At 45.5% G+C, this 12,665-nt stretch overlaps 1 protein-coding gene across 1 annotated transcript in view; it reads right to left on the bottom strand.

Annotated features, from left to right (window-relative positions):
• Nucleotides 1-11,882, bottom strand: part of ITGAV (integrin subunit alpha V) — an 84,140-nt gene extending 72,258 nt beyond the window's left edge. The window contains exon 1 of the mRNA XM_034785197.1: nt 11,482-11,882. Coding sequence (XP_034641088.1) covers nt 11,482-11,639 — 158 coding nt within the window. The 5' untranslated portion in view covers nt 11,640-11,882. The remainder of the gene's footprint in view (nt 1-11,481) is intronic.
• Between the last annotated feature and the right edge of the window lie 783 nt (nt 11,883-12,665).

The raw sequence follows: 12,665 nt of genomic DNA, 5'->3' as shown, positions 1-12,665 counted from the left end.
TAATAAATTTTATTTATATAACCCTTTGGCTGATTTTTAAAGTGTTCCATAAACAGGACAGGTGAAATATTATCATGTAAAGCAACCATAAACACATGAAAAGACCTAGGTTTACAATTTATGACTAAAACTCTACTATCTACACAATATACATAGACATAAAATGTAAAAACTTAAATATCTTAGAAATAGTAGCCAATCAGTTGTTTTAATTGTCATATCTGAATTCAGCACATCAAAATACATAATAAATAGCACATTTTAACTCTGAAGCAGACGACTTCTCAAAAATTGTAGACCAGTGTAGTCAAAGGCCAACCTTGATAAAAATCTGGGATTTTTCATTTTAAAAATATTCTAACTGGTAAGTCAGCCTAGTAATAGTTTTTTTTTTTTAATTAGTCCCTCCAAGAACCCCAGCTGATGTCAACCACACATTTGCATGTTTGGCATATGACTGAGCCTTTATTGAAACCCATCAAAAACTAACCCTTTTTTCTCTCACACCCATTCTAATTTTTAAAATCTTCATGTGTATTTAGATTTGCATTCTGCCCATTGGCTGCTGTGACATAGGGCTGTGAGAACTTGCAGATTGCAAAAATCTACTTCTGTATATTCAGATTGGGAGTGAGACAAAAGAGAGAAACCAATTCAACTCAAGATTACTACATCTTTCAGAAACTCTGACAATTCCATGAACCACGCTTGACTAATCAGCACTTTCTTTAGGGTCTGAATCTGAAAAACAGTGTGGCTAGAAAATAAGAGGCAGCAATTGATAAGCAGCCTGTTGTATTATTTCCATTTTATACTGAATATTATGACACTGTTCCTCCCTTTAAAGCCACGGATAGCCATTTTCCTCGAATACATTTTAAAATGCAGACAATGGGTAAAAGTGTTAGTACCAATGCAGAGAGGAATGCTTAATAAAACAGTTTGTCATAGAATCACAGAACTATAGGGTTAGAAAAGACCTCAAGGGACATCTAGTCTAACCCCTGCCAAGATGGATGGTTTAGACACCACAAATCCTACAAGACAGATGGCTATCTAGCCTCCTTTTGAAAACCTCCAGTGAAGGAGCTTCCATGACCTCCCTAGGCAGTCTGTTCCATTGTCCTACTGTCCTTACAGTTAGGAAGTCTGTCCCCCCCAAGATTTAATCTAAATCTGCTATGCTGTAGTCTGAAACCATTGTCTCTTGTCCTGCCCTCTGTGGCAAGAGAGAACAACTTTTCTCCATTTTTTTAATTGCAGCCTTTCAAATGTTTGAAGACCACTATTATATCCCCCACTTAATCGCCTCGTTTCAAAACTAAACATACACAGTTCCTTCAGCCTTTGCTCATATGGCTTGCATTCCATCCCTTTGATCATCTTTGTCGCTCATCTCTGGATCCTTTCCAGTTTCTCTACATCCTTTCCAAATACTGGTGACCAAAATTGGACATAATACTCCAGCTGAGACCTAACCAGCGCTAAGTTGAATGACTTGCATTCTATGTCTCTGTTAATGCAACCTAAAATTGCATTTGTTTTTTTTTGCAACTGTATCGCATTGCTGACTCATATTGAGGTTGTGATCCACCACAACTTCCAGATCCTTTTCAGCAGTGCTACTGCACAGACAGTTAACTCCCATTCTGTATTTGTGCATTTGTTTTTTCTTCCCTAAGTGTCATCATCATCATGTTCCTATTACACCTCTGGCGTTTAGGGCAGTGACGAAGCTCCTCCACTCCTGTGTGTTTCTGGCAAGTCTTTCAATGGTTCCCCAGCTGTGCCCCAGGTTTTTCAGCTTGGCTTCACAGCTCTTTGCCACGTTGTTTTCGAACAGCCTCATTTTCACTTGCCTTCAGGTGTCCATCTTATTGCTATTCTGGTGATGGAATCAGTTTCCATCCGAAGCACATGACCAATCCATCTCCAACACCTCCTGGCAGTGATGGTGTTCAGATCCTCTTGGCTGCACTGTGTCAATAGATCTTGGTTTGAGATTGTTCTGGGCCAAAAGATACGGAGGATTTTTCTGAGGCAGTTGTATGGAATGAAGACAGTTTGGACATGTCATACTTTCTCATTCCCCAGCATTCTGCACTATAAAGTAGTGCTGAAAGTACGCCACTCTGATAAATCTTGAGTTTGGTTTTGGTGTTGTATTTTGATGGTTTCCAGACTGTATTTAAGATCCTGAAGGTGTTTCTGGCTTTATTGATTTTGTTCCTGATGTCCTGGCTTGTTCTACCATCCGGGCTGATGGTGCTGTTGTGAATGTTTCTACATTAGTGAGGACATAATCCTCTATCCTGTTGGTGATGGTGAGGCAATATTAAAGGTCATGATATCTGTCTTATTGCAGCTGATTTTCAGTCCAATTTGCTGGCTGAATGCATTGAGCCGAGTTGTTTTCTCTTGAATATGATGTTAGGTATGTGATAGTAGAGTGACATCATATGTGAAGTCCAGGTCTTCAAGGGATGAGAAGAGTGTCCATTTAATGTCTCTTGGCATGTCTTTCTGTTGTACGCTGCATTACCCAGTTGATGGCAATGTTGAAGAGGATTTCAGACATGACACACCCCTGAGATACTCCTGTTTTGACTTCAAAATTGAGCTCACTGTGATCAACACTGGATGTAAAGCTGTCCTCTGGTGTCCGTCCCTAAGTGTAGCACCTTACATTTGTCTTTGTTGAATTTCATTTTGTTCTCTATAGCCCAGTTCTCCAATTTATCAAGATCCCTTTGAATTTTAGCTCTATACTCCAAAGTGTTTGCAACCCCCCGAGCTTTGTCTCATTTGCAAATTTGATCAGTATAGCCTCTAGTCCTACACTCAGGTCATTAATAAAGATGTTAAATAACACCAGACCTACAACAGATCCCTAAGAAACCCCACCTGAGACCTCCCTCCAATCTGACATCATTCCATTGATAGTTCCTCACGTGGGATTGTGTCAAAAGCCTTGCTAAAGTCCAAGTATATTAGGTCCACAGCATTCTCCCTACCCACCAAACCATTTACTTTGTCAAGGAAGGAAATCAAGCTGGTCTGGCATGATCTGTTCTTAGTAAACCCATGCTGGCTGCTAGTGATTACCCCTTCATCCTCCAGATATTCCCAAATTGTATGTTTTATACATTGCTCTAGTAGCTTACCAGGTATCAAGGTCATGCTGACTGGTCTATACTTCCCTGGCTTCTCCTTTTTAAAGATGGGCACTACGTTAGCCCTTCTCCAGTCTTCCAGAATCTCTCCTGTCATCTATGAGTTTGTAAATATTATTGCCAGTGATGCTGAGATTTCTTCACCTAATGCCTTCAGCACCCGAGGCTGAATATCATCAGGCCCTGGTGACTTGAATTCATTCAAATTAGACAGAACATATCTGATGTGTTCTTCATTTATCCTGATCTGCATCCCTTCCCCTTTACTGTCTATGGTAAGTTCACTAGTCATCCAGTCACATATTATTTTTGTGAGAAGACTGAAGGAAAGTAGGCATTGAGCAGCTCTGCCTTCCTATCATTTATATCAAATTTGTATTTATTTGTCAAAGCCAGAGACTCCAGCCAGTAGGGGCAGAAGCAGCCAAAGCAGGGCCTGCTGCACTGGTGGGAGGAGGCAAAATGGGGCAAACTGGGACAACCCCTGCTTCCACGCCCCCTGGACACAGAACTGTGCAGAGGAGACCACCCAAACACAATGAGGACCTTAGGACCCAGGAAACATCACCTCCCTCCTTGTCTGCTCATGTGAGCTCCATATTCAGACAACCTTCAACAGTTCTGAGTGGACTTTTTCTGCCCTATGCTGATTGGATGTTTTCTCCAGCCCTCCCCTGCCCTCACAGGGTATGTCTACGCATGGATAAAAGACCTGTGGTATAGCCACGGCTAGCCTAGGTCAGCTGACTTGGGCTTGTGGGGCTCAGGCTGAACGGCTACAAATCACTGTGTAGATATTTGGGCTTGGGCTGGAGCCCAAGCTCTGGGACCCTTCATCTTTGCAGGTCCCTGCTCTGTACCCTTCATCCCGCTTCTCTTCCCTTTCCATTTACCTCATCCCCTCCTAACTAAAGCAAAAATAAATAAATAAATAAATAAATAAAATTGTGGAACCAACATGCTCTTTGCTGTCATCACATTGTTTGCTCTGCTTATGTGTTCTACCCCTTCTCTCACCCTGTGTCTGTCTGGTCTATTTAGATTGTATGCTCTTCAGGACAGAGACTGTCTATTGCACTGTATCAGGGGGTAGCCGTGTTAGTCTGTATCTACAAAAACAACAAGGAGTCTGGTGGCACCTTAAAGACTAACAGATTTATTTGGGCATAAGCTTTCGTGAGTAAAAACCTCACTTCTTCGGATGCATAGAGTGAAAGTTACAGATGCAGGCATTATATACTGACACATGGAGAGCAGGGAGTGAAGTAACTCTTCAAGTAACCCTGCTCTCCATGTGTCAGTATATAATGCCTGCATCTGTAACTTTCACTCTATGCATCCGAAGAAGTGAGGTTTTTACTCACGAAAGCTTATGCCCAAATAAATCTGTTAGTCTTTAAGGTGCCACCAGACTCCTTGTTGTTATTGCACTGTGTTTGTACAGAGCCTAGCACAATGGGACCCTTTGTTGGTTGGCCCTTACGTAGAAACAAAAGGAAGAGAAAGTACAGCACTCCCAGTGTATCTCCCCTATAAAAACTCATAAGAACATACTATGTTATAGGATCCCCTTGTCCATGCTAGGAATATTTTCAGATAGATTTTAAAACCAGTTAGAGCCATAGCAGAGACCTGGTTTTAGACAGCTTTAGATAGCATGGCTTGTTTAAACAGAGTCAGCCCTGAAACTGAGTCAGCCCTGAAACTGATTCAGATAACCATAGTGAAAGGCTGGCACATTAGTTAGCTGAACCAACTTCAACACTGGTTAGAAAATATCCCCAGTGTAGAAACACCCAGGTTTCTGAATCTTCTCTACATTTCAACTCCTGCTTTCTAAACTTTCACTTAAGCAATTCTTAGTGCACTTACCAAAGTGAAGCAAGGGTACACCAGATTTTCAGCTGGGGTAAATCAGTATAGTCAAGGGAGCTACGTAGTTTATACTAGCTGAGGATCTGGCCCACTGTATTGAAATCAGTCAGAATTATTCCTGACCAGCTAGTCATATTACAAGTGGATCCCAAAAACTTAAAGCCTGATCCAAAGCCCAGTGAAGTCAATGAGATTCTGTTTTTAACACTGCTGGTTTTCATGCAGGGATGGTACCACTGGTGGTGGCAGTCAGAAATGAAACAAAAAGGTACTTGATGTAGTCAAGACAAAGGAGTGTTTGTTTCAATGCAACGTGCGGTGCACCACGGGTAGGTATTCCAGTGTGCAACTCACTGGAATCAGTGCACTGTCTTTTGGAAAGTTTTGGCAATGCATGGTGGAGTCAAAATGAGTCGTGACTCCAGGGTCAAGATTCCATCATGCAACTGTCTCCAACCCATAATGTCATCTCTATTTCATAATTTTCGTTCCTATTTTGAAAATCCCATGAACCTGCATGGGACTTGTCACTGTCCGTCATCGCTGACAGAAGCATGGAGCATGCTCAGCTCTGAATTATTGTCATGAACATTACCATCACAGGACACATGATTCTCTGGTATTTGCAGAGCCTCAAGAAGAGCCACGGAGAACATGATGACTCTCTGGAGAAAAGATTGCAGTGGGACATAGCAAGAACCAATTCAAGATTGTTGGTCGTGTGCACAGAGCAGCTGCAAATGGTGGAATGCCAGTTCTAAGCCTGAGAAACAAATACTGACTGGTGGGATGGCATTGTTATGTAGGCTTGGGATGATGAGCAGTGGCTGCAGAACTTTTGGATGGGCAAGGCCACATTCCTGGATCTGTGTGCTGAACTTCCCCAAGTTCTCCAGTGCAGGGACACCAGAATGAGACCTGCACTGACAGTGGAAAGTCAAGTGGCATTCACGCTGTGGAAACTTGCAATGCCGGATTGCTACTGGTCAATGAGAAATCATTTTGGAGTGGGAAAATCCACTGTGGGGAGCCGTCAGACAAGTGTGCAGGGCCATTAATCATTTCCCAGTACACAGGGCTCTGACTCTTGGCAGCATGCAGGGTCCAATAGATGGATTTGTAGCAATGGGGTTCCCAAACTGCGGGAGCAATAGAGGGCACACATATCCCTACTCTGGCACCAGACTGCCTTGCCACAGAGTACATCAACAAAAAGGGCTACTTTTATGCAAGAACTGGTAGATCACTGGAGATGCTTCACTGACATCAATGTGGGAAGGTGCATGACACTCACATCTTTAAGAACAGAGGGCTGTTCTGAAAGCTACAAGCAAGGACTTTCTTTCCCAACAGGCAGATTGCTATCGGCAATGTTGCAATGCCAATAGTGATCCTGGGGGACCCAGCCTTCCCCTGCCTTACAAAGCCATCCACTGACTGACCACCTTGACAGATTCGACTACCAGCATAGTATCTGTGAAGCAAAGGGGGAAGAGTGGCTCCCAGGATGTAGGGCAGAGCTAGAGCAGCTGTCTGCTGAGTTTGAACAGCCAGACACAGGGGATATCAGAAGAGGATAGCGGAGATATAGGAGCTATACCAGGGAAGCTCTGGAAGAGCACTTTAACAGCGAGCCCCACAGTAAGACACGGTGCTGTTCTGCATTCTACGTGGCTCTGCAGTTTGGGGATCAGTTAGGAACTGTGCGATGTTTGATGCACATGTAGGATCACAAAACAAGGCAAGGCACCTACTAATTTTGTGGTGCTGCTGTACATTTATGATTGACAAACACAAGGTCACAACGATCGTATGAGCCGTGTCACAGTTTACAATAAAAACTAAGTGGGTGCTCTCATTGCCGCCAGGCACTCCGCAGCATCTGTTCAGAATTAATGAAGATGAATTATTTTCCAAACAATAAAGTTTTATTGAGTAACAAAAGATGCACATTATTTTTAACTTGCTGCAAAAATTAACACATTAAAGCCTTAATACATTTATGAAGCAGAGCTTAAAGAAGCTATGTCAAGTGAAAAGTAGGTGACAAAAACAAAACAAAAACAAAACAAAAAAACCATTCTACATAGCAGCAACATAAAAGGCTCAGGGGTCAATGATGCATGTTACAAGTTTGGCAGAAATCATATACAGTAAAAGCTGTGTTATCCGGCACTTTACCAAGTGGAAAGCTCTACAAACCAGCATTTCTGATCGTCACTGAAAGTCTGGTTTATAGTCTGGTTGGCACGGGGCCAGCAGGCTCCCTACCTGGCTCAGTGTGGCTCCCCAGAAATGGTGACATGTCCCTGCTACTCCTAGGTGGAGGGACAGCCACAGGGGCTCCGTGTGCTCCCCACCCCGCCGCAAGTGCTGTCTCTGCACTCCCATGGGCAGAGACTGCACGCAGAGCCACCTAGACGTGCCTCCACCTAGGAGCAGCCAGGGACACGTTGCCACTTGCGGGGAGCTGCCCGAGATGAGTGTGCCAGGATCTGGCACCCCGCACCCCCTCTCGTGCCCCCTCCTGCACCCAAACTCTCTTCCAGAGCCCACACCCCACCCCCGTACCCCAACCCCCTCCTGTACCCAAACTCCCTCCTTCTTAGTTAACTGGAATTTTTGACTTACCAGCACTCCCCATTCCCCCAACATGCCACATAAAGCTTTTACTGTAACATGATCCAACACTGATTTCACTAAATGCCTTTTCCTAATCATAATGAAAAACAGTTTTCTTGGATTTCTGCACAATGGTCCACTGAAGATATCATGCAGTTTGTTGTTCACTGCCTATTTTCTCTCTCACACAGTGGTTGGACCAAATGGGCAAACTGTGTTTTTACATACATTGTCAAGCTTCTGCATATCACAAAGGAAGAATCATGGATCTGATCCTGAACCACTGAAGTCAATGAAAGCTTTGCTATTTAGCCACAAGCAGTGGGGGATAAAGAGAAGGCTAATTATTCAGTGCGTGACACAGGAAAATTTAGTACACAAGGGACAAGTTTCAAGATTTGTAATCAGCTTTTTGGAGGGGACTAAGATTTATAACTCGTGCTTCATTCCATTCTTGACGCTGCATTTTCTGGACATTAAACTTCACAGCTCCCATTGGCCAGAACCAGAGCGCTGGGGGGAGGTAACGCGCACAGCTGCCTGGCCAGTCCTCCGCCTAGCAGCTGAGCGAGGGGGTGTCACTGCTTCTGGGGAAGCTCCCCAGGTAAGCGCTGCCCAGATCCCGCCTCACCCCATCCCGTGCCCCAACCCTCTGCCCCCTCCCACACCCAAATTCTGCTGCTGCTAGGAGGGGGGAGGCATGGAACCCGGTAGGGAGCCTGCCGGCCCCGCCAACCCGTCGCCCCCAGCACCAGCGGGGGTCCTGGGACACACGCCATTACCTGTGCGTCCCCAGCACCAGCAGGGGTACTGGACCGTGCACCGCCACCCACCAGCACCAGCGGGGGTCCCAGGCTGTGTGCCACCACCTGCGCCCCCCCAGCACCAGTGGGGGTCCATGGCCACCCCCAAACCCTCCAGCACCAGTGGGGTTCCCGGGCCACTTCCCGCCAAGCAGCCAGGCTGCCTTCCCCCAGCACCCACAGGGGCCCAGGCAGCCCCCTGCCAAATTTTATTAATTGGTATTTTTAGTAAAAGTCATGGACAGGTCACAGGCTGTGAATTTTTGTTTACTGCCCATGACCTATCCGTGACTTTTACTAAAAATACTTGACACTAAAATATAGCCTTAATTATGATCACTGCTTTGTATTTATGCAATCTGGTGTAACTATCATGAAGTTGATATTTCAGAATGTGTGTCTCTTTCACAGCAAATATATACATTTATGAAATATGCAATTCAGCTAATGATTCTGCAAACACCTGAACAGGTCCATTGTATAAAATGTAGGGTAGCACATAAAACCTTGATCCTGCAGAGTTATACATGTTCTTAACTTTAAGGGGATTAATAGTGAATAATTTCATTGAATGGGACATGCTTAAAGTTAAATAGATGGTAAATCTGCAGTATTGAAGCTTAATTTTGTAGGGTAAGCACACAAGATACATATTTTGACTGCATAACAATATAAAAACCACCAAGGAAAAGAATTCCCATACAGAATAGTCATGTGTCTTTCATTTGGCTGGTCATCTGGAAAATGCCAATACTCTAAGGGTAAAAGCAAACAAACACTATAGTAAACCAGGACCTTTTACAATAAGGCATTAAGAGATCACTCTGACTCCCATTAAAATCAACGGGAAAATCCCCCATAATTGACTTAAATGGGAGTTGGATCAGACCTTTTGTTCCAGAAAACAATAGGAACTTCTAATTTGTTTACATATTTACTATTCTTACTCAAGATATACAACTAAAGATAATAGTATAAAACTTGCAGAATGAAGACAGCACAAAAAAGTGTTGCAACGTTTACAAGTTACAGGATGACTTCTACTTAACTGGAGCAACAAAGAATGCAAACAAGACTGATACTTTACAAAAAGTGTTACTCAATATTTATATAAGTTTATAAATAAATTCTAGCTGCTAAAATCAAGAGATGAGTAGAAAAATCACCCCATAGGTCAAATATATGTAAATCTTGTACCTCTAAAGGTTGATTTTTGGAGGGGTGGGAAGGCACAAAAAGGGAGAACTATAATGTGTATCCCACCTAAGAAAGATGAAATATAATACTACAATTTATCTAAGAGTTGATAGAAGAACTATGGAACACTTTTGTGAATCACGAACTACGTCATTCTGAATCTTTATTTTAAGGTGCCAATTAAAATCAGACTGCAACTTTTTCAAATCTCACACCTTCAAGAAGTACACATGATCAATAGTAATCTCTAGAGCACTTTTGATCCTTTAGAACCCTCAGATACTTCACAAAATTCAGAGATATACCATTGAAATACCTCCATGTTTGCAAAGGGCTATAGCAATGGAGTCAAACAGTTTCATACACAACATTGGAGTGGGAAACAGATATTCTGATTCCGTTGATAAAGTCACCAGAAAAAAATCCTATATTTCTGTTAACTGCCAAGGGAGCTACTTGGGCAGATTTTTAAAACAGGATACTCAGTGTTTTGTATGCAACAATGCAAATACAAACCCATGCCTAAATTTGCATACATAATATTTATGATGATTATGACAATCTTGCAATACTGTTAAGAAATTTTCCAGTCCAAGCACAAAGTCTATGCCCCTGCCCTTAACTATGATGATGGGTAAGAAGAACTAAATATTTTGCACACCAGTTTTAAAACAAAAGTGACCTATCCTATGTTTGCAGGGAGTAGAATTTTGTATATCCAGTTTGTGCACACAATCATGGTAACTGTGTGTGCATATGCAGACACACATAAAAGGATCTGGTTTTAAAAATGGCCCTTAGTGCCCAGCAGTACAATTTTAAAGGTCTCATTCAAAAGCCAGGTCTATTGATTGAACTGCACAAGATTCAGTTTGGGCCTAAGGAAACAAAATGACTTCCAATGATTTCAAGTGGGCTTTAGATCAGTATACCCTGGAAGAATGAAGGGAGATTTAAACCTATTCTTTCAGGGGGTCTATATATTTAAATCCTTAATATTAGGCCATTTAGCCATCCCCCTCAAAGGAAACAGGCCCACACTAATGCCTACCGTTAGTTTTCTTCTTAAAGGCTTAATACAGAGAACTTGGTTGATTTTCTCCCAAATAAAAAATAAGCTACAGTAGCCATTTAAATGCGTAGGTAGCCTCCTTTTAGCTTGGTCTTTATTATTATTGTGTGAACTTCTGAATTACTTTCCTGGCTGACAAAGTTCTTTGACACAATTTGCCAAAGGTGATAATGGACCAGAGTTTCAAAAGCAGAGTTTCTTGCAGCCACCCAGTTGTGTGGCTTCCACAGCCAAAAGCCACTCACACAACGCCCTCACTCTTTCATAGAAAGCGACCCTCAACATTGTACCCTTGGGATGCATCGGATGCATCTGGTCAATCTCAAAACCACAGCGCAAGGGGCGGGAGAGAGGGTGCCAGAAAAGAAATCAAGTGTCTAGAGACCTGAGCTAGAGTAGAACAGGATGTTCGCCCGCTTCGGGGGACAGGGGAAGAGGACGAGATGGGAGGCTTTGTTCATTTCACAATTCTCCCGGCCCTTCAAGACTCCACCAAGGGTGACCAGATGTCCTGATTTGATAGTCACATTCCCGATAGTCGGGGCTTTGTCTTGTATAGGCGCCTATTAACTCCCTACCCCCGTCCTGATTCTTCACACTTGCTATCACCCTGCCACCAGGGGCCACAGCCCCTGTGGGGACTCACACGGCCCGGGAGACGCCAAAGGGGACCCAGGTTACAACACCCCACCCACCAGCAGCGTGCGGACCCCGGCCCCCCGGGCTGACAGATACGTACGAGGAGGAGTCTGGGGCGAAGAAATCCACAGCGAAGCCGAAGTAACTCCCCTCCGAGCCGGAGTAAACAGCCGGGCCGTCCACGTCCAGATTGAAGGCGCCGCCAAGCGCCAGCCAGCGGCCCAGAAGCAGCAGCAGTAGCAGGCAGAGGCGAGCCATGGCCGGTGTCCAGTCGCCTGGCAGTGCCCAGCGGATGCCCGAGCGCCCGCCGGCCCCAGCAGCCCGAAGCGGAGCCTGGCAGTGCCCGCTGCCGGCAGGGACCAGCTGCCCGGGGCGAGGCGCAGGGAGGGGGCGCTGGGCGGCGCAGGGCTTCCTGGCCGGGCGGGTCGCTTCCTTTTTGGTTGCGTTCCCGGAGCGGCTCTTCCCTGCGACTGGGGCTGGCGAGAAACCGCCGCGGCCTCCGCCTCTCCCCAGCGGCTGATGCACCGCCCCACGCCGGGGCGGGGGAAGCTGCATCGTGTGGCGCTAGGGCAGGGGGAGGAGCGTCTGGCGGGGGGGCGGACAGGGTCGGCGCCGGCCATGGGGGGGTACTCGCTTCCTTCCACGCCTCCCCCCGCCGGCCGGGGTCGGGAACCCGAAGGGGCACCTGCTGCTCTTGTGCCGGGGCGCCCCACCATGTGAGTGCCAGGCCCCGGGGCGGCAGGAGGTCCGAGCAGCACCTAGCGGCACCAGCCCCAGGCAGCGCTCGAGTGCCGGGTTCTGCGCGGCCCGGGGAGCCCCTTAGCACCAGGGGCCGGGGAACTGGGGGGCGGCAGCAGCAGTAGGGGCCGGTCAGTGCCCCTTCCCGCCCCCCGGCGATGGAGTGTTTGTCCGCCTTGGGACGCTTAGGCTGAAGGTTGCCACTCTAAACTGCAAAAAACCGGGACATCGAGGATGCTCCTGAGCCCAGAAATCTAGACAGCGGCAGAGTGTGCTGAGCACCCTGGCAGATTTCCCAGGACACCTGCCTCGGAAAAAGGGAGGATTCTGGCCAAACGTGGGCAGGTGGCACCCCTACTTAGTCAATTGCAACTGGAGAGTCAGGGAAATGATGACAGCACAAAATCCCTGAAATCAGAACTGAGGGAAGAAGAGATCTTTTTTTACAAAACCGAAGAGTGTACCTTAGAAGATTCTTGGAACAGGGACTGTGTCTTCATTCTCCCAGGGTGAAATAATGGCTCTGTTGAAGTCAGTGGTAAAACG

Source organism: Trachemys scripta, chromosome 11, assembly GCF_013100865.1.
Source record: "Trachemys scripta elegans isolate TJP31775 chromosome 11, CAS_Tse_1.0, whole genome shotgun sequence".
Classification (NCBI taxonomy): Eukaryota; Metazoa; Chordata; order Testudines; family Emydidae; genus Trachemys; species Trachemys scripta.
This window is presented reverse-complemented; position numbering and strand designations above follow the sequence as displayed.